This window comes from Gopherus evgoodei, chromosome 2 (genome assembly GCF_007399415.2).
Source record: "Gopherus evgoodei ecotype Sinaloan lineage chromosome 2, rGopEvg1_v1.p, whole genome shotgun sequence".
NCBI classification, from domain to species: domain Eukaryota; kingdom Metazoa; phylum Chordata; order Testudines; family Testudinidae; genus Gopherus; species Gopherus evgoodei.
The window spans coordinates 248,824,074-248,845,028 of record NC_044323.1 but is presented as its reverse complement, the minus strand read 5'-3'; the positions used below and the strand labels follow the sequence as shown (position 1 = coordinate 248,845,028).

Genomic DNA, 20,955 nt, shown 5'->3' with positions numbered 1-20,955 from the left:
ATGTTTTACTGAACAAAGAAGTAACTATTCAAAATATCTTTGCATCTTATTTTATATGGGGCTTTTCCCCTCTTATGCATTTTCTTCTATGTTTCCCTCAATTGTTGAAAGACAGTTCAGTCCAATTAGATTTCTTATACTGAAGATTTGGAAGAAAACAAATGTTCCTAAGTAAAAACTGCCAACATTAATGTTAGTAATAAAGTTTCGAAATTTGGTACTTGCAGACTGCATGAGTTTAGTATATTTGGGTAAGATGTCCTTGCGGGTGACGTGATTTTGTAAGCATAAGAACAAAGTTGATTAAAAATGCTCATTTAAAAAAAATCTGTAGCAGTCTGATGGTAAAACACATTTTTGTACATTTATAATGAACACGGAACACCTACTGTACTTGTTTTTTGTGATGCAGCTTTTTTCCCCCACCAAAGAAAAAAATATAAGCAGGCAGGCTGACATATTAGAATTAGGCAGTAAAATGTAATATACAGCTGAGTCAAAATGAAATGTCACATTATGACAATATGAGTCTAAACTGTGCAGCTGTGTTCTTTCACACAAGGACCAGGAATAGTTGTAAATTAAGCAGAGTTGATCCTATGAGGGTCCACACATCCCTAGGAACCCACCATTCCAAAGGGTGGGAGAAAGGACAAGGAAGATCTTACCTCCAATCTTGCCTGCACTGTGCAGTGGAACTGGCTGGGCATACAGGGGGCAGAGGTTGCACCATTCCAGGGTATGAGTCCTTCTGAGCACTGGGTAGCTCCAAGAGGCACTGTGCTTTTTGAAATAGAATCCATCCATCCCAGGAACATGCCTAACTGGCCCAATCTGACTTTCATTCTAACGCCCTGCTTTTAGTCACATAAAACATTACCTGTCAGGCTGAAGTTTCTCGGAATTACTATTTATTATTTGTGTTGCAGTGGTGCCCAAAGGCCTTCAGTCAGGATTCAGGTCTCACTGTGCTAGGTGCTGTACAAACATATAGGAAGACAGTCCCTACTCTGAAGAGCTTACAGCCTAGTTGTTGGAGTTTTTTGGAAAGTAGCAAAACAAAAACAAAAAAACCCAGCCATTCCTTAGTTATCTGATTGCAAAGGTAGAGAAAAGCATTTTTTGCCTGTTTAAAAAAATCCAGATGCTTTGGCCCAGACCCTCAAAGGCATTCACATGCCTGTCTCCCTCTATCCACCTTTGTAGGCATCACTGACATTTTCAGATCCAGCTGCTGCCTACCATGGTAGGTGCCTAAGCTTCTGCCAGTCAGCATTTGCACAACCACCTAAGCTTTGATGCTGTCCTGCTGCTAATGAGGCTGAACTCAAGCCTCAGACTCCCTGAAGTGAGATTCTCAAACCCAGGCAACAGAACGCTTATCTCTCCAGCCAGGCTCAATCCTGTACCCATGTTCTGAACACCCTAACACCTGATACCCATCAGGATAGGTCCATCAATGGCTCTTTACCAAGATGGTCAGGGATGCAACCCTGCACTCTGTCTGTCCCTAGCCTCTGTTTGCCAGAAGCTGGGAATGGATGACAGGGAATCACTCAATGATTGCCTGTTCGGTTCATTCCCTCTGAAGCATCAGGCATTGACCACAGTTGGAAGCCAGGATACGGACTAGATGGACCATTAGTCTGACCCAGTATGGCCATTCTTATGTACCCATCAGATCCTGTGGCAGGAGGGCTGGGAGCAGGCGGAGGGGGCAGCACCACACCAGCACAAAATACAGCCTGGGGCACAGGGAAACATTAGGTGAACAGGAGAGAGGTACTGAGCATGAGCCTGTTTCAGCTGCTAGGACATAGGCTATCTGAGTGGCTGATTTGGCTTAGGTGCCTAACTCCACAAGAAGGTTCATGGCTGAGAATCCTGAGTGGGGTCAGGGTGGGAGGGAGGCAGTGTCTATCTCTTACTCATAATCCAGGCATACCAGGTCAGCTGCTTAGCACCTAAACCCCTCATCTCGCCCCTCAGCATTTCATTCCTGGCTATCTTAGGCCGCCCACTGCTCAACTTGCTGACTTCCAAGGATCCTTTGCTTGGGCACCTAACTCTCCCCATGCATGGTATAGGGAACCTGAGTACCTAGCGTTGGGCTGAGGATTCCATTAGGCAGCTGGTGCCTAAGGGATAGGGGCTGAAAGGCGCCACACCTCAGCACCTTTGCGAATCTGGACCTTTTTTCCTGCTTATAACTCAAATTCCAGCTGTTTCTACCTCCCCCTGTGCTCTGAGGATGAAATAAGCATGATAATATTCATGGTCAGCTGGCCTGCCTGGCCAGCCCTCACTCTTCCCCCTCCTCCTGCTACCCTCAGAGCACCCAGTTAGTGCAAAGATTTTTAGGACCAGGGACACAAGCTCCTACTCAACCTGTTCCCATTGCCTGGGACCAGGCCTTCAAGTGAGACAACTATGCCCCACTCAGGGGCAGTACCATTTGATGAAGCACTCCCCATTTGCCAGCCATTGTTTGTATTCAGGAGTGAATACCTAAGAAAAGAGGTTGTGATAGCAATGATGCCTCTTACAACGTAGCGCCTAAAGAGTTTGCCTATGTCTGAAACCAACACTGAGAACAGTGGCAGCAGAACCCCGAGAATGGGACTTATTATTGATAGTATTATGGTACTGCCTAGGAGCTCTAAACGGGAACAGGGCCCTAGAGTGCTACGTACCAGGCAGACGTAACAATAGTCTTTACCTGAAAAGTTTAAACTAAAGACAAAGTGTTGCCAATTTGTAATTGTATGACTAGTCTCAAATATTTTGTGCTTCTATTTAAGCCCCAGCTCCTGGAGTCATGTCATTATGTGAGATTTTAGCTTTCATTTAAAAAAACCCTACATTTTTAGCCCCTTTGGTTGCAGAGGGAAAAAAACTGGAAAGTATGAACCCTGAAGGCTCATAAAACAGAAAGCAAATAAAAAGAATCTATAATGCACCATTTTAAAAAACTCATGATTTTTAAGACATGGTTTTTGAATGCTGGTGTTTGGCAATATTGCAAAGGTGACCAAAATATATATATATATCAAAGGGAAGGGAAAGGCTGACAAAGTAGCCATTCGTTTGCTTTCCAAAGCAGTGAAATGTAAGATAAAATATGTTTTAGAAAAGTGTATGAAAGAGAAGCAGGGTAATATCAAAGAAGCTTGTCATGCTGCACTTATGTGGGGAGTTCTTTTGGCTGTTCTAGCTGGTTCCTGCAACAGTTGGTCAGACCCCGTGGCCATCCCTCTGTCTAGGAGCTAAGGGACATGTTGCCACCTCCAGGGAGCTGCACGGAGCCAGGTAGGGAGCCTGCCAGTCCCACGCCAACCAGACTTTTAATGGTCCAGTCAGCGGTGTTGACCGGAGCTGCCAGGGTCCCTTTTCGACCAAGCGTCCCGGTCAAAAAGTGGACACCTAGCAATCCTACCAAAAGAGAACCGGGAATACAGAGAGTCTAATGCACTCAGTCCTGGCCTGCCTTGAGCACCAGGGGCTGGGAAAGGCATGAACATATAGCTTATCAGTCAGCTGGTTTTGTTAAGTTTTATTGAAAGGAGGAATAGTGACTAGGTTACAAGGGTTATTTCTACCTCCTTGCAAGAAGTATCATGAGATTATTAGTATCTGTCTGGAATTTCCGCAAGACATGAGCAGAAAGAACCTTAGTTTAACAGATTGTCCCAACGACAGCACCTTTAATAGTGCGAGACACAACCTTGAACTGGAGTACAGTATAGACATTATAACCTAATGTCATAAGTTCACCTGTTCTGGAAATACTTGGGCTCATGTCCAGAGGCAAAAATTCTAAACATTAATCCATACAAACAGTTTTTCTTTTTGTTTTAGGAGACTAAACCAAAACTATTGAGTAGAGTTGTTTTGGAAATGTCCATTTCCCCACGGCTCAACCTACCCATCCCTTCCCCTCAGACAAAAAGTTTAGGTGAAAGTGGGGGAATGGGAAGTATTCATCAAAATTTCAGAATTTTGTTAACTGGCTACAATGTTCAGAGTTTTGATTTTTTAAGGGAAATTTCTGTGGGAAATGTCAATTTTCTTTTTGACAAATTAAATATTTTCCATTAAATTAAATTAAACTTGGACAGAAAAGTCCCTAGCAGCTATGTAGCTGGGTCTATTTTAATATATGTATCATTAGCATGAATGGGAGTTGTCCCCAGAAGTCATGTGAACTCCATGATAAAAATAAACAAACATCCTTTGGATTGTATTTAATACGTTCAGAAGAAATTTTGTATGATGAGTTTTATTTTTGAAAAATTCTCCGAAATTTGAACCTCACAGCGATAGAAGTCTGGCGATGGAGTCTGTCGTGTTCCCACAAGAATATGCTCACATTAAAAAGATTAACAATTGGCTAACTGCTGCTAGAACACTGTGTCCAGTTCTGGTGCCCACAGTTTAAGAAGGATGTTGAGAAGTTGAAGAGGGTTCAGGGAAGAGCCACAAGAATTATTAAAGGGTTAGAAAACCTGCCTTAGATTCAAAGAGCTCAATCACTATATCTATCTAGCTTAACAAAGAGAATGTTAAGGGTTGACTTAGTTATAGTCTATTATTACCTTCTTGGGGAACGAATATTTAATAACTGGCTCTCCAATCTAGCAGAGAAAGATATAACAATCCAATGGCTGAAAGGGAAATTCAGACTGGAAAACAGGTGTAAGTTTTTAACAGTGACAGTAACACCTTTGGAACAATTTACAAAGGGTCAAGGTGGATTCTCCATCACTGACAAATTTTAAATCCTGATTGGATGTTTTTTAAAAGATCTCCTCTGGGAATTATTTTGGGAAAGTTCTATAACCTGTATTATACAGGAGGTAAGATTAGATGATCACAATGGTTCCTTCTGGCCTTGGAATCTATGAATTTCAGTTAGATAGCTTTGACTTATTCCAATTTGTTTCTTACTTTTTGTGAGCTTTGTTGCATGTAAGTTGTGCCTTTGCCGGGGGGAAGATACACTTCAGTTCCCTGGCCCGCCACTTCTTCAGCATTCACAGGAAGACCTGAAACTGAAGCCTAGATCCACAAAGGGATGTTTAGGTGCCTCGAAAAATCACTGAAACACTAATGGGATCCACAAAGCCTGAGTTAGACACCTAAGCTCCCTATACAATGCATGAGGAGAAATAGGCATCTAGGGCCAGATTTTTAAAAAATTATTTAAACACCTGGTAGGATTTTCAAAGGCATCTAGGCACCTAACACCCATTGAAATTAATGAGTTGTAGGCATCTAGGTGCTTTTGAAAATTCCACTAGGTGCCTAAATACCGTTAAAAATCTGGCCCTTAAAAACATCCACAAAAGCAAACATGCTAGGTAGGGTGCTGCCTGAGCTAACCGCTGCAGAAAGGAGAGTTCACAGAGTTCAGCTCCTAAATTCAGACTGCAGGGAGGTGCCTGTTTCAGCTTGTAATTCACAGCCAGGAACTTTCTCCTGGAGAGGAAAAGTTTAGGTGACTAAATTATTTCTTGTGAGAAGTTAGGTGCCAGCCTAACTCCATACAAAACAGCCACAGGGAGGAGGACCTGCCTTTAGCCCACAGGTTAGTGGACTTACCAAGAATGCATGAGATCTCACTTCAGTTCTTCACTCTGCCTGAGGAGAAGAAATTTGAAGAGGGGTTTCCCAGTTCTCTAATCAGTGTCCTAACCAGTAGATTACAGACTGATTCTCACTCTCTGGTTCAATTGAAGAGGAACAGCTTCAACAAGAGACACTGAGAGATTCCTATATCAGACTAACCCAGTGGTTAGGGGACTTACCTGAGAGGTAGAAAATACCAGTAGGAACTGAACTAGGATCTTCCAGAGCCTGGGTGAGTGCAATAACTGTTGGATTATAAAGGGAGTCATCCCCTTCTCCAGGGATTATGTGTGGAGTTAGGCAGCCTCTGAATATGTCTACTGATCAAGCCCTGCAGACACGAAAGGCAGAGGAACACCTATATTCCCCTGGTTTGGGATCACGCTGAGGTTTAGGCATTTGGATGCCAAGAATGGGGCAGCGGCATGCATGCATGAATGCCCTGATCCAAAAACTGAGGTGCCTACAGAGCTTTTACAGCAAAAGTTTAGGTGTCAAGTGAATTTAGATGTCTGCAGGCTGAGGCAGCAGCTGAGTGTGGGGGTTGTGGATCACAGTGGTATATAAAACAGACTGAGACACCTAAATCCCTTTATGGAGCTGGGCCTAAGAGAACCCATAGGTAGCAGCTCAGAGAGTAACTTCTTTGATCTTGTTTAGAATTCATGCATTGTTTTTCTTCCTGCTTGTTAAATTGTGAACTTAGGTTTTAAAAGTATCTATTAAAGTAAGCTGCCCTGTGTACAGCTGTGGTATCCCAGTCTCCTCTCCTGTTGAGATGAGGTTTGCTGACCAGTTATGTCACATTGTGATCTAGTTCAGTTTGTGTTTTTAGAGTCACCAAACTGGCCTGCTTTCCTAGGTTAGGGCTTCTTTTCAAATACTATAGCAAACAATGGCTTTGTGACTTGGCAACTGAACAGTTCAAGGCAGTGAATGACTGTGCACCTCTGCAAAGCCATACTGATGAACACCAACTCTTGTACACAGAGATTAACATTAATCATAAAATTAATCTTATTTTTCAAAGGTTATGTGTGGATTGACTTTTTTTCTCAATTCCCTTGCATCTTAAAATTGAAATACAGTATATACACTGATCTAGCTGCCAGGCTTTTTCCCTGTCATATTACAGTTACAGTATTTATTAAGGTTGGGATTGTGCCCATTGGCAGATGATTTTTCAGTATGAAAATTAGAATATCAACTAAGACTAATTAGACTAATTAGAGAAAGGAATGACACAGGATAAAGGTCAGGGGGACTTAGAATATGCATACATAAAAGCAAATTTTAGCTCCAATTTCTGTTTAAAACTAAGCAAATTGTAAATTCCGTTTTTCTTTAAAAGCCAAAAAGCTCTACATATATACATTTTTAGGTGACATTTCGGAGACAGGCAGGTCTGTTGTGCAGACTAAGGCCAGAGAAGATTAAATTAAGAACAAAATGCTTTCATATTAATTTTTCCTAATGTGAACCATACAAAAGCAAAGAAGTCACATGGAATCTTCTCTTTGTTTTACCATCCTGGATTTTTCAAACTATATGATCTGATGGTCATATATACACAACCATCCTATAACACTGCATGAGTCCTCGTTGTTTGAACTGATCATTGTTGTTTTGATAGCAGCCAACAAATCTATACTGATAAACCCCAATTATACACCTCTTCCACGGGATACTCTCATCACCACCCTTTTTGGTGTAAATGGTATTAAATCAAATCTATGCAGGAAGTTCTTCAGAAAACTTAGGCCCCCAAATATGTAACTTGTGGAGTTGTCCATAAAAGCAGCAATAGCATCTAAGATGCCCTTTTTCATTATCTGTTCTAAAATAGTGCTTTAAATATTACTGTCTGTTTCAGATGCAGACACAGCTCCAGCGAAGTCACCTGTCTCCCTAAAGACTGAAAAGCCAGCAGAACCAACTGGGATAATACAGGAACAGAGTCAAAAGCCCAACAGTGGGAAAGATGATGATGCTAAGTAAGTAATTACTATAAAAGATCATTGATTTTTCTTCTTGACATCTGGTGATAACTTTGCACTGCTGTGTCCTGTATTTAGGCTTGGCAGAATTTAATTTTTAATTTTAATTTTGATAAATTGGATGTTTCTATAAGCATTTTTTATTTTTATCCATTTCAATTGTCACAATTGCACAAAAGTATGGTTTTAAAGCTTTTTTTCCCTATTTTTATTTATATTTCACAGTTGTGGGAAACTATGTGGGGGGTCAGTCATTTATTTAATGACAGTAGACATTTAGATATAAAAGAATTAAAGCTTTATAACATGGATTGTATATTTTAAAATGTGATGTTGACAAAGTAAATAATCTTAAATCAAACTAAGCTTTCAAACAGCAATTTTGCTCTGTAAATTCCAAATATAAATGGAAATTTTTTGTTGGTTTGTGTGTGTAGAGTGAAATTGACGTTTACTGTTAAAATCTAATCATTCCAAGCCTATTATATTACAATTCTCTATTAGGCTTTCAGATACCATGGTAATGACATAATACAAGAACCTGAATATATTACTGTTATCTCATGTAATTCTATGACAACCCTCAGCACGCCACCACAAATGAAATTTCTCAGTATCGTGCACTTTTGATAACTGCACCTGCACTCAGTATGCTAATCTAGCTATTCCCACCCACCTCACCCTCAATTCAAGCACTGATAAAAGCAATTTTCTCCTTATAAATTAAAAACACATTTTATATATTTAACACAATTATAAATGCTGGAGGCAAAGTGGGGTTTGGTGTGGAGGTTGACAGCTCGTGACCCCACCCCCTATGTAATAACCTCATGACCCCTGGAAGGGTCCCGACCCCCAGTTTGAGAACCCCTGCTTTAGTACCTCTGCTTGAATTCTGATTCAGCAGCTAACAAAACCCAGTGAATTACCCCATTTCAGTAACATAACTTGTCTGGAAATCCAAATGCACCTCTCTTTTCCTCATTTATTATTTGTTTATGTCAGGTGCTTGAACCCTGTATAGAGATGTAAAGGTGGGTTTTTTTCCTGAATCATGTTAACAGATAGACATTGATTCCAGACAGCATATAAAGGGTTGGGATGTGCTTGTCTGAGAAGAGAGAAACAGGAGCAGGGATAGAGTTTTCCCCTCTAGGAACAACCAAGCTTTGGAGAAAGTTCAGGCTTCAACTTATGTTTTGTTGTCATTTTTAAGTTAAAAATAAATGCAAATCTTGGAAAAGGAGTATGCTTGAACTATAACCATTATGCATATGCTCTCAGAGCTGGGTGAAAATTTCTCCTGCTTACATTTACTCATCACACTTCATAACTATCCAGAATACAAAGAAACAGCCATTCCCTGACCTGCTATTTATAGAGAAGATTAACTATTTCCTGTTTTTCACCAAGAGAGCTCTTAGGACAATGACCAGGAATAAATGAGCAAAACAGTAATGCACACTCCTCTAGAAAAAATATATTTGACACAAATACTCCCAGTAGAATGACTGGAAATCTTATAAGTAGCTTGACAATTTAAATGTGAATCAGCAGGTCAACAATGAAAACCCAGCTAAAATGCCTTCATTGTGCCATTGCTTTGTATGTTATTATGGGCTTACTGCTCCATTTTGAGTTGTGTAACCATGGTTAACATAATTGCAATATGCTTGTGAAACAATAAAAGCATATGCTGCTTAATTAACAAGAGAGAAAAGTCAGCCTGTGAAGTAGATTTTTCTTAACTCCTGTATATATGCCCTGTTTTGCCCGCTATATTTTGTTTTTCATAGAATATCTATTTATTATCCACTAAGAGTCAAAGCATAATAAGGGGATGATTGCTCTTCTGGAGGTTTAGAAGTCATGAGTATGCATGTTGGAATGTCCTGAATGGACATATTATGAATCAGACGCTACATGTTGTGTTTGTAAAGGCTGATGCACACATGACCCCAGACAATCCACTATCACAAAAGCTGCACTGTTATGGTTATAACGTATCAATAAATGCCTGCATTAGAGATGGTTTAGCTTTTTTTTAAATTGTTAGAGCGCTGACAGCGTATTCAACACTATATGAAAATGGGGGGGGGGGGGACACAGAAGATTTTTTTCCCCTAGTAGCTTGCAGTCTAAGGGCTCAGTCCTGCAAACACACACAGGAGCGACATAAATCATGGGCATAATCCCACTGAAGCCAGCAGAACTATTCACAAGTGTAAGTATTTACAGGATTGGGTCATGAGTGTATACATCTTCCAATTCATCTATATTAAATTAGCTTTTAACTCGTGATGCAGCACTTCCTGTCTTTTTTGTGAATCTCTTCTGAAAGAACAAATCAATTTATTATCCTGTTGGATGAGTCACTTAGCTCCTAGCAGTGACAGTATTCACCCCTGGATATTTCCATGGATGCTGATTGTCTATTAGCAAGAGAAATGACCCATTTTGGGGCTATGCATGTCAGCACTCTGATTTTGAAATATAAAAAAATAAATTGTGCTGGACATTAATGAAGAGTAGGCAGACATAGCTTCCTTAGTAACATCTAAGCATTATACCTGAGAAGGAGAGATACACTTGAATGACTGTGTAGCTGAATGATGACTCAGTGACTGAAACTTTTAATGTCTGTTTCCTAATGATTCAGATAAGGATTCAGAACCAGTCTGGCTTGTCTATTAATACATTGTTTCTCACCCCACCTATAACAAAACAATGGGTTGTTTCTAGGAATAACTTTTTGCTGAGATATGGCAATCTCTTTTTAGGGGCTAAGTATATGCAGTCTCTTCACAGCAGGGACAGGGAGAACAGTCTAGCATTCCGAATCTTATCAGCAGTCTAATAGGAGACAGTTAAGTCTTGGAATAACAAGACAATTGCAGCTGTAATAATATTTAAAGATTACTGTATATAGACACTGAGAAGTTTTAAAATGGAATATACACTACGGACGTAATAAAACCAAATTGCCAAATATTACATACACACACAGCAAAGGTTGCATCTAATCTTTGCTCCTTTTCATATTTTCTATGTAAAAATGTTGCATTTTGGTTTTAGCAATTTTAAACTTGAATTTAGAACTTGTCTTTTTCAATGTGTGACAAGGACCTTAAAATGATTTATAAAAACCACAACCACCGCAGAAAACTTATAACTGGCCGAGCAAAACAAGGTCTAACACTCAGTGATATTTTTGTTTGTAATGCATTAACTTTGGAATGCTGCATCTGATCTATGCCAAGATTTTAGTGACTGATCTAGGGACCAATGGGCACAACTCTGCTGATACTGGTGTAAATTGGAACACCAGAAAATCCGAGATACAGAAAACCAGGGCATGAGGAAGGACTGTCTGGGCCTCCATGAGAGGGTGGGGCTTGGTGCCACTCACTCCTTCCACATCCTTCTAACATTTAAAATGGTGACACACCAAGGAGCATGAGGGGAGAGCACTAAAACATCAATGGGCCCCCTGTGGTGCTGGAACTGGGGCAGCTGCCACACTCTCTGGCTTGAAGTTGTAATAACAAACACCAAATAGATGGTTTCCATCATCAGCACGCCCGCTATAAAAATTGTTCCAGCACCCCTATGGGCCCCACATACCCGGCCCAGCTTTCCCTCATAAAGCCATCGATGGGCCCCACAGCCCCCCACACACTGAGCCAGGCCCAAGGAGAAGCCCTTTTCCACCTGTCCAGGTTTTTTCAGGACTTTTTTTAAGTTGGTGTCCCAGGAAATCACTAAGTCTTCCCAAGGTATTAAAAGTCCTGGGTTTGGTATCTCCCATTTCCTTGCCCTCAGCCTGCCTTTCCCTCGGGATTTCCCCTCTGTACAAGGGGCCACTCTTGGTTTGGTCCCAAAAGTTTGTGCCCTGGGGGCCAGAGGAAGCACAGCCTGCCTCAGAGTAGAGCATGTGGGCTGCTGCCTGCAGGGGATCATACCATGGGAGGCCCCTTGTATGGAAGGGAAGCCTGAAGGGAGAAGCAGGCAGAGGGCATGGGAATGGATTTACCAAAACCAGGACTTTTAGTGTCCTGGGGAGACTTAGTAATTTCCTGAGAGCCCAACTTAGAAAAAATAGATGATCCTGAGAAAATCTAGACAGGGGGGCAACCCTTCAGGCTTGTAGAGGGGGAAAGTGGGGACCTGGGGGGAAGGGCTTCCCCGAGTTGGGGGCAAGAGTGTGGGTAGAGACTAGAGTTGGCAGTAGAGAAAAAGCAGGAGCCTGGGGGTTGTAGGGAAGAAAAAGCTGGGATCTAAGAGGGAAACTGGGATGGGTGGGCTTGGAAGCAGGGACCTGGAGTGGAGGTGAGGAGGAGAAAGCAGGGCCTCAGGAGGGAAGAAGGAAGACCCAGAAAGAGGGAAGGACATACAGGGACCTGGGGGCAGGGGGAATGAGGGAGCAAAGAGATGTGCCATGGGCAGGAGAAAATGCAGGATCCTGGTATGGGAGGAGGGAGGCATGCAGGTCTGGGAAAGGGGGTAGAGCCCTGCATGAATCCAAAGTTGCATCCACATCCAATCCGCAGACATCCAGAGATATAAAGCAAATATCCCCAGATTTGTAAGGCTCTAAAAAGGGGGTAAAACAAATCTACTGGCATGGAGGAAATTGGGGAATGGAAGGCCACATATGCCTCTGGCATAGTGGAGAGAACTGTAAGGGAGCAGGTCACAGAGGACACACAGAGCCGCTGGCCTGAGGGAGTGGGTTGGGAGAGTTGATGCAGGGAGTCCCTGAAATGGAGGGGTATGGGCAGAATGCAAGGAGACCCTAGATAAAGTCTTAGTGTATTTCCTTTCTCAACTTTCTTGCATACTAAGTTGTTATAGGTTTATTGTTTGTGTAATAGGAGCCCTTAGAAACTCCAGTCAAGGGTCATTGGCATAAGTGCTACACACACAAATAAGATAGTCCCTGCCCCAGAGAGCTCACAATCTACATGCTGGACTGTACATGACAGGTGAATGAAAGAGACACGTGTAAACAGAACTTTAGAAGCCCTCTTTAGTAGCTTCCTACTATTGTTCATTTATGTCTAGAGCTCATGAGGTAGCTCATCCCCTGAATCTAGACTCTTCAGATAAAATGAAATGCAATTTTAAACACACCTTCCATGATTCAGGTTTTTCAAAAATCAAAATCTGTCTAGTAATATTTTATAAAAACCTGGGGCTCAAATCCTGCAAGCTATTCCATGCTGGCAGATCCCTTAGCTCATGTGCAGCCCCATTGACACCAGTAGGACACCATGCAGGTGGAGGATCTGACCATGCAGAGCAGCTTGCAGGACAGGGGCCTTGATTTTTCTAATGCAAGATGTGACATAACCAGAACCTTGATGGTTTAGATAGTTTGGAACCAGTTTCCATGTTATTACTGGCTTGCCAAACCAAAACCCAACAGAACTGGTTTTACAAATGCAAGCCTCACCACTCCTTAGCCCAACTCCAGTTAGTTTCACAACTTTTTGATCAAAGCGACTGATGTCTTTATGTATGTTGGCAATAGTGGATTTTGTCTATAATGAATTATTGTAATAGGTTATGGAGGCTGGCTAAAAGAGAAAACATGGTTTGTTCACAGAAACCCTACTATGCAGAAATCAATGGAAAAGAAGTACATGAGCATGTCATGACAGTTTAATGGGCTTTTTTAAAATCTGTTACACTGAATAAGTGTGTGTGGCTTTGGTTATTTAAATCTGATTAAGAATGTGATTACAGCTGGGGGAGGAGGGGAAAAGGGAAAAAAAATCAGGAAAATATTTATGCAAAAACTTGCACAAAATTTGACACTTATTTTTCATGTTCTCACCCTCTCAAGAATCTGTCTGAGAAGTTTCAGGGACTGAAAATTATTCACATTGAAACACTCCAAAGCATTAAAAGTTGCTTTTGATACAGCTGTTAGAATGAATTTTGAAAAAAGATTGAATATCAAGAGCCCTTAAAAACTACATAATCTAGAGGATTTGGCAGAGAACCAAAGCCAGAAAGCCCTGAGATGTAGTCCTAGCAATTTCTCCAAGGACTATATTTAACATTTAAATTCAGACAGCACTTTACTAATGTCTCATTATACATATGGGGAAACTGAGGCACAAAGTTACATGACTTGTCCAGAGTTATGCAGAAAAATTTTAACTCAAATACTACTTAATCAAGTAATCTGCTAGAACATCCCCTCCCCCCCCCCAACAAACTGTCAGTGAGATAGTTTTAATAATCAGTACATGTCAGAAGTGGTGATAGCATGGTCTACATGCAAACTTGCACAGGTTCAACTAAAGATGTGTTGTTCTAATTCAGTTTAGCCAAATAGATGCACAACCCTGTGTAGACACTTATTTCAGTTTAAGGGTGGCTTGCTTTATATTGATTCAGCTGAAGTCTATTCTTTACCAACTAAAGCTAAAAAATATGTTTACAAAGTAAGAGTATCTACATGCAACTTTGCCCCACTTTAACTAAAAGGAGTTTTAAACAGATTTAAATTAAGCCACTGCAAGTTTCTGGTGTAGATGAGCCCTTTGATTTTCTCAAATCAGTTAACTGGTCAGTTGCATGATTGAGAAGTTATGTGGATTGCTTACCAGGAAGAAAATGTGTTTATTTTTTGCAACTCACCTGAGTATAGTTTACAGGGATGTGGAACTTATCAAGAGGAGTTTCCCTTATTCCATTGCTTCCTCCTGAGAGAATTTGATTTTTGTACTCCACAATCACTAAGACCTAGGTCCACAATAGGACTTTAGATACCTAAATCCAAAGTTTAGGCACCAATGAGATCCTCAAAATCCCTGCTCAGCAGCTGCCTAATCCTGGAGGTGCGTAAATTCACCTGATGCCTACATTTTCACTGTTAAAGATCTCCAAGTACATAAATTCTGCCTCTGGGCATGAGCACTGCTGCCTCTATCTCATGCCCAAGCCCTAACACAATCCTCAAACTAGGTGAAGATAGGCAGTGCTCCACCCAGCTCATTTGCAGGGTCCTCCACACAGAACAGCCTGGAAAGAAGGACTCCCTTATAACCTTTAGTCCAGTAGTTACGCACTCACATTCTGCCTGATGAGGAGCAGGAATCTAAAGGTTGTAAGGGAGGTCTCTTTCTTCAACTACCAAAGGGGAATAGGATTTGGGACTCTTCTCTCCCCAGCATCTGCTGTTGGCTATCTTAGGAGGCTCCCCGCCTAGCATAGTAGATTTTGTGGTTCCCATTCTTAAGTGCCTGTGTCTCTCCATGCATTGTATAGGGACTCTATGTGCCTAACCTAGGCTTCTACTCAGTTGATAGGCACCTGAAAGTTAGATACTGGAATGCTTAACTCTTTTGTGGATCTGGCTCTCTGAGCTGAAAATGACAACTCAGTAGTAAAAAGGAGACAGAAAAGAACACCAAACACTGATAGCCAATTGCTGAAATGTAGACTTGCAGATGTAATCAGTACATGATTTATAGATTGAACCCAATCATATGATAGCTTCTCAGCTACTAATACATATTTAGTATTACCTAGGTACATAGACTTTATGAAAACATGTTTACTTAATTATGGGGGATTTGAGGTCTCAAGTGGTTGGTAATGAGATTGGCACCCTCATCTTTAACTGATTGAGCAAATCAACTGAAAGTCATTAACATCTGATAACTGTTCAGTGGTCTAGGTGTAATGAGTTGGTCATTTTAGTCCAGATCCTGATGTTAGGTGATTAGGAGGGAATCTTAGCTTTTTTTCTTTTTAAAGAAAGGATCTAGCCCTTATGGTTGCAGAAAAAAAGGGCTGTAAAATATGATCTGACTGCACTAAACAATCTCAAAAACACAGCAGGCAAGATGCACCCAAAGTATATTATATTTTAAAGTCTCATATTTTTGAAGCGATCATGAGCTTTTGGGACTTGACTCATGATTTGTGATAACTTGGGGTTGCTGATTCTGGATATAAAATTTGAGGTATCAGGAACTAATGATTTTTTGATATAACTGAGTTCGTAATTCAGCTCTGATGAATACACCTGAAAAGGCGGGTTTAGCTCCAAATTTTCATGTGAATATTGAACTTATTTGTGTCTTGATCAGAATGTAAGACACAACTTTAAAGATTGAAAAATTGTGTTTTCACCCAGCTTCACCTTTCCCTGGCTATGTTGAACATCCCACGCCCAAACCTTCTCCCCACCCCTCCAATGTTTGTTTAAAAAACAAAACCAAAAATAAAAATATAGAAGATTGGCCTTGTGTTTCTTCCCGTTCCTGTTGAATCCAAAGGAAGAGAGAACCCTGCTTCCCACCCCTATATCCATAGTCTCCTCAGTATTTAAATTGCTGTAGCAATTTTAGTCTTTTGTGCTCTGTGGCCCCTTCAGTATGTTTTTTTAAAGCCTTGGCTCCCAGCTGTATCTATTGCTCAAGCTGGAAGAGAAACATAGTATGCCTCCTCCACAAAACCTTTCCTCTCTCTCCTCTGTCTTATCCAATAAACAACAGTGATTGCTGTGTTACGTAACCAAGGGGGCTTTCCCACCTTCCCAACACAGTAGCAGCAGCAGCAGATTGTATTTTAAAAAATAATTAAAAATCTAAACATGAGCAAAAAGCTGACTTAACCAATATTAGTCACTGTGTTTATTGTTAGCTTTGGGAGGCACTTGTGTGATATCTGCACTATAGTGCTGATGTGGTATAAGAACCTATAAGAACTCAGCACAACTAAAGATACTACTGTATTTACTTCACGGTATCTCATGAGAAGCCAAAATGAAGCCTGGAGCCCTTGCCTCCAGCAATCCTAACATATCCCAATGCAGGGCTTACCAAGTAGCAATGCTCCAGAGCAGATGGAAAGCCCACACCATGTTGAAATGGTCCCACTCCAGCAGCTCAGTGAGAGACAGTGATACAGCATAGAAGATGTAATCCAGCCATAGACAAAGGAAAGCCCTCGCATATGTTTTCAGCTCCTGTTCAAATGTTTTTCATTTATGTAGGAGGAAGGAAAAATTCCAAACATCTTTCTTATCACTTATATTCTCCCTGCATAGACCTTTCAGGGACTGTCACTTTCAGTTGCTAAAGATGATTTATTGCAGTGGATAAATTGTGTAGCTGTAAATTAAATAGAAAAATACTGATGCACCATCTGTTCCAAAATGGATTAAACTACAAGGGTCAGAACTGAGACATACAGACCTAGAGCCTTAAAATCCCATTGGTATTGCAGGAAGCAGTAGTCTATGTTATTTAATGGATTTCACCCTGCAGGACAAGGTGGTGGCAAGCTTACAATTAAAAGAGTAACACAGAGAGATTTTCAGTGAAGACTCTAAATGCAGTAAAAGCACAAACATTTAATTGTACAGTCTGTGAAAGGCTGTATTCTTTTTTAACTTCTTGGTATTGTTATATGCTAAGATTTAGTCATAAACATAATCTAGGTAAATAAGTGGCTAATAATTCTTATTTTAGACTTTGTAAGAGTGCTGGAGTCCTATAGTTCCTCATACTGTGGTGCTGATTTACTTCTTTAATTATAAGTATTCTGTATAAAGTCTGTCACTGATATAACGTTTTGCATGATATCAACATAAAGGACAGTAAAACTAAGAAAGATACCATTAGTGAAACAAGAATTATGAACTTTGCCCAAAATATTCAATTCTTCTATTTATCTGTCAGGTTATTTGTTTTAAAAAATCGCCAACAAAAAGATTTAACCTTGTTAGTGATATTATGTCAAAAATATGTAGGTCACTCAGTTCATACAATGCAACACTCTTGCTAAATCTCAAGAAACATCTATTTACAATGCTCATTTTAAATTAGTTAAATGCAAACTGATGATTCCATTATAAGTAATGCATATAGCACACCTATAGTTAACATTACCTGACACTTTTCATTATAGGACATTATTTTCAGATACTTATAGCTTCAAACTTTAGCCATTTGGGCTGAAAGTTTCTATGCCAGCTGTCTACCTCAGGCTGAATTATTTTGGAAAATTTCAGCAAAACATTTGAGCCATTTCTCAGAAAAAAAGTTAACAAAAAAAAATAGCATTGTTTTGCCCACATTGGTTTTAAGATTCTTTTCATTATTTTGTTGAGAAGATCTAGTTCCTCTATACTTTTTAGCAGGGACTTGGAATTTGACGGGGTGGCCTTTGTGTCGGGGTGTATGAGTGTCTTTGGCTAGCCTTATGAAAACTTGCCCAAATCTGGCCAAGTTATGAGCCTCTGAAAAATCTCAGTTCACATATGCTTAAATAAAGAAAGTTGCTAGCATTTGGCAGCTAAACTCTGAAGATTCCACCTGCGCCAAGCATGTAGTAGCCCAGGGCTGCAGGGCCTGAGCAGAACTTTCCCTCCAGTTGTTCCTTCCTGGCAGCCAGGGATGCTATGGGACCAAACACAGGAACTGAGAGGCGGCAAACTGCCTCTCCAGTGCTCCCCATGCTGGCACTCAGGCAGTGAGGAGGAGAAGGAGGAAGCTATCTGACTAGAATGTGAAAAGGGAGACGGATGAGGAACCAGGTTGGGGACTGGGATAAAAAATCAGGATGGAAGGAAGAGAGATGGGAAAGGCTGGGCTGAGGAGACTGGGGGAGGGACCTGAGATGAGGAGTTAGGAAAGAGGAGCTGGGGATATGGGGAGACACTGGAACAGAGAGACTAGGAGGTCAGGGAGAACTGCCTCATTCAGTGCCAAGCCTGCATCTGTTCTAGGGATGAATCAAGGCTCTGTAATGAATGAGGCTGTTGTCTTTAGCACTCCCACCACATTTGTTGTGGAACTTGGAATGTGCATGGTGAACATGGCAGGGGTTTAGGCAGTTGAATGCTGCCCTGGAATCTCTCTGCCTCTGCCACAGAGTTACTGTGTGATGCTGGGAAAGTCACTTACACCAGACTTCTCACAGATGCCGTAACAAGGTGCATTCATCTCTTGAGAGCCTCATGCTGCTGTTTCTCATACTGCAGTCCTTTTCCTGCTTCTGGAATCCCCCTGTAGTTTATCAACCTCATTTGGTGAGTCTTCAGTAGCTTGGCCCTCCAGCTGGGTCAGACAATCAAAACGAACCCCTTCTGGGGTAGCAAAGAGTCCAAAAAAACTTTATCTGCCCTCACCAGGATCTTCAGCCCCAGGCTCTGGGCCCTTTAAATTCAGCCCTTCACTTGGGCTTCCAAACAAGCCTTGTCCCCCTTCTCAGGGTTTACACCACTTTGCTGGTGTCTTGGGGGCAGTGGGAAGGGAAACCCAGGCCTGACCCCCTATTCCAGGTTCCAACCCTCTTCCCACCTGGCCCCTTTATCTCAATGCCTCTCTCTCCCAGCTTAAGAAAATGCAGCCAGAACTACTTTGGAAACATAAAGGCAGCAAACAAGACTACTGTAACTCTCACAGCATTACTTATCTATCCCAGGGAAAGTTTTGGCATCTGTCTTGTTGGCCCACACCAATGATATCTTAAAGAGAAAGAGAAGACCACAACAAACTGGCCACACTCTCAGCCATTCCATGGCAAAGTAAATCTTCACATTGTGTCATCTTTATTGAGAAGGCATGAGAATTCACACACCCTGTTCACTTTGCATTCATGGACATCAAGACTGCATTTGACACAGGTGCCAGTGAATCTCTTTGGTTGATCTTGAAACTTGCAGGCCTCCTTGACAAGCTCTGTAGGGTGTTCCATCTCTTATAGGATGACCCTCAAGCTGCATTATTGTAAATGGAAAAAAAATACCTTCTTCTGAAGTAGGTCAAGTGTTCAACAAGAATGTGTTGCCACCCCTGAGCTCTTCAATGCCATCATAGACTACGTGCTTGACACTAAGTAAATGCATTTTAGGCATATGCCTTAATAGTAAGACATCAATTTTGCCAATGACATAGCGCTAGTTATCAACTTAATGAACTCACTTGTTGCAGCTTTTAAAGCCCTCAAAAGCTCAGCAACCAAAATCATCCTGAAAATTAATTGGGGTAAAAACAAATTTATTCTGGTTGACAATTTGGAACATGTAGTGGCTTCTAGCATGTGAGTGGGTGATCACCCTCTCAAGTTTGTCTGATATTTCACCTACCTCAGCTCTGTTATCAATAGCATGGTCAGCATCGAGAAAGAATATGAAGCCTGCACTGCAGAAGCATCATTAGTAATGAGGCGCCTCATCAAGAACATCATTCACAAACTGAACATTAATAGAAAATGATAAATGTACATTCAAAAGAAGAATTAGTCTTCCTATAGTCAACTCTATCCAGCTCTGAACCATACATTCTAATTATAATCTGGTGAGAATACAATTTCCTGGAAATTCTGTACTCATAACCATTTACTTATACACACAGTAATTTATTAGTATAAGTGTTTCAGCTGTTTCAGGCCCTGTTCTTTAATAATTCCTGAGGTAAGTTGAAGATTCCCCCAGACAGAGCAGACTTAATCACTCACGAATAGGAAAGCCCCCATGACACAACAGTACTAGATGTATGAATAAGTTAAGTGAGATAATCCTGTAACTTGCTGCTTCTCGTAAGATGGTGTACTTGTTCTTTGGTAATTAGTTTTTTAAATGATTAAGTCTTTATTTAAAATGAGATCAGAGTAAATATTCAATGCAATTAAACTTCTTTGCATTGACATTAAAGGAAGTTTTTTTTAAAAAAATAGTTAATTGATACTTTATATGTTCTTTCGACTTTCTCTCACATGGTTCATGCTGCAAAATTAGTAATTAAAATAAAATCTTATTCACATTTTAATCTGGTGCCTGAGTTCTGTGTGCTCGGTATTGAGCTTGACTTCCCCTTAGAGAGTTTTCTAAAGAAGATTAGAGGATTCACAGCCTGTTGTGATTAAATGATTAAGAGGATTCTCAAAGAAACTGCTGTGGCAAATCTTTGAATTTAACAGAAGGAATTTCATGCAACTCAGATAGTTAGTTAGGAGTTTGACATTATCTAGAATTGTACTTTTATTTCAATGGCACTGGATAACTCCATGTAGGCAATGGCTTACATCACATCTGTCACCTCCCTAGCTGTCTCGCTTGATGAAGAAAACACAAACAGGGCTGGAAGATAACTATCTGTGCACTTTATTTCAAGATCACTTGATTAATGCCGACAACAGCATCTCTCTGTATTACTTGTATAAATGTTCCGAAATAAAGTGTAACCATAAATTGTGATGGATGGTTCAGTTTGCATGGTACCTCATGAAACTTAGTGTACTCATGAGTTGCTTTTATAGTGTTGATTATGTACATAATCAGAACAACTAACTCTCTATTAAT

General features: G+C 40.7%; 1 protein-coding gene across 1 annotated transcript in view; it reads left to right on the top strand.

Annotated features, from left to right (window-relative positions):
- CNGB3 (cyclic nucleotide gated channel subunit beta 3) overlaps nt 1-20,955 on the top strand; it is a 106,103-nt gene that overhangs the window by 12,335 nt on the left and 72,813 nt on the right. Inside the window, exon 3 of the mRNA XM_030549460.1 lies at nt 7,502-7,622. Within this exon, the coding sequence (XP_030405320.1) occupies nt 7,502-7,622 (121 nt within the window). The remainder of the gene's footprint in view (nt 1-7,501; nt 7,623-20,955) is intronic.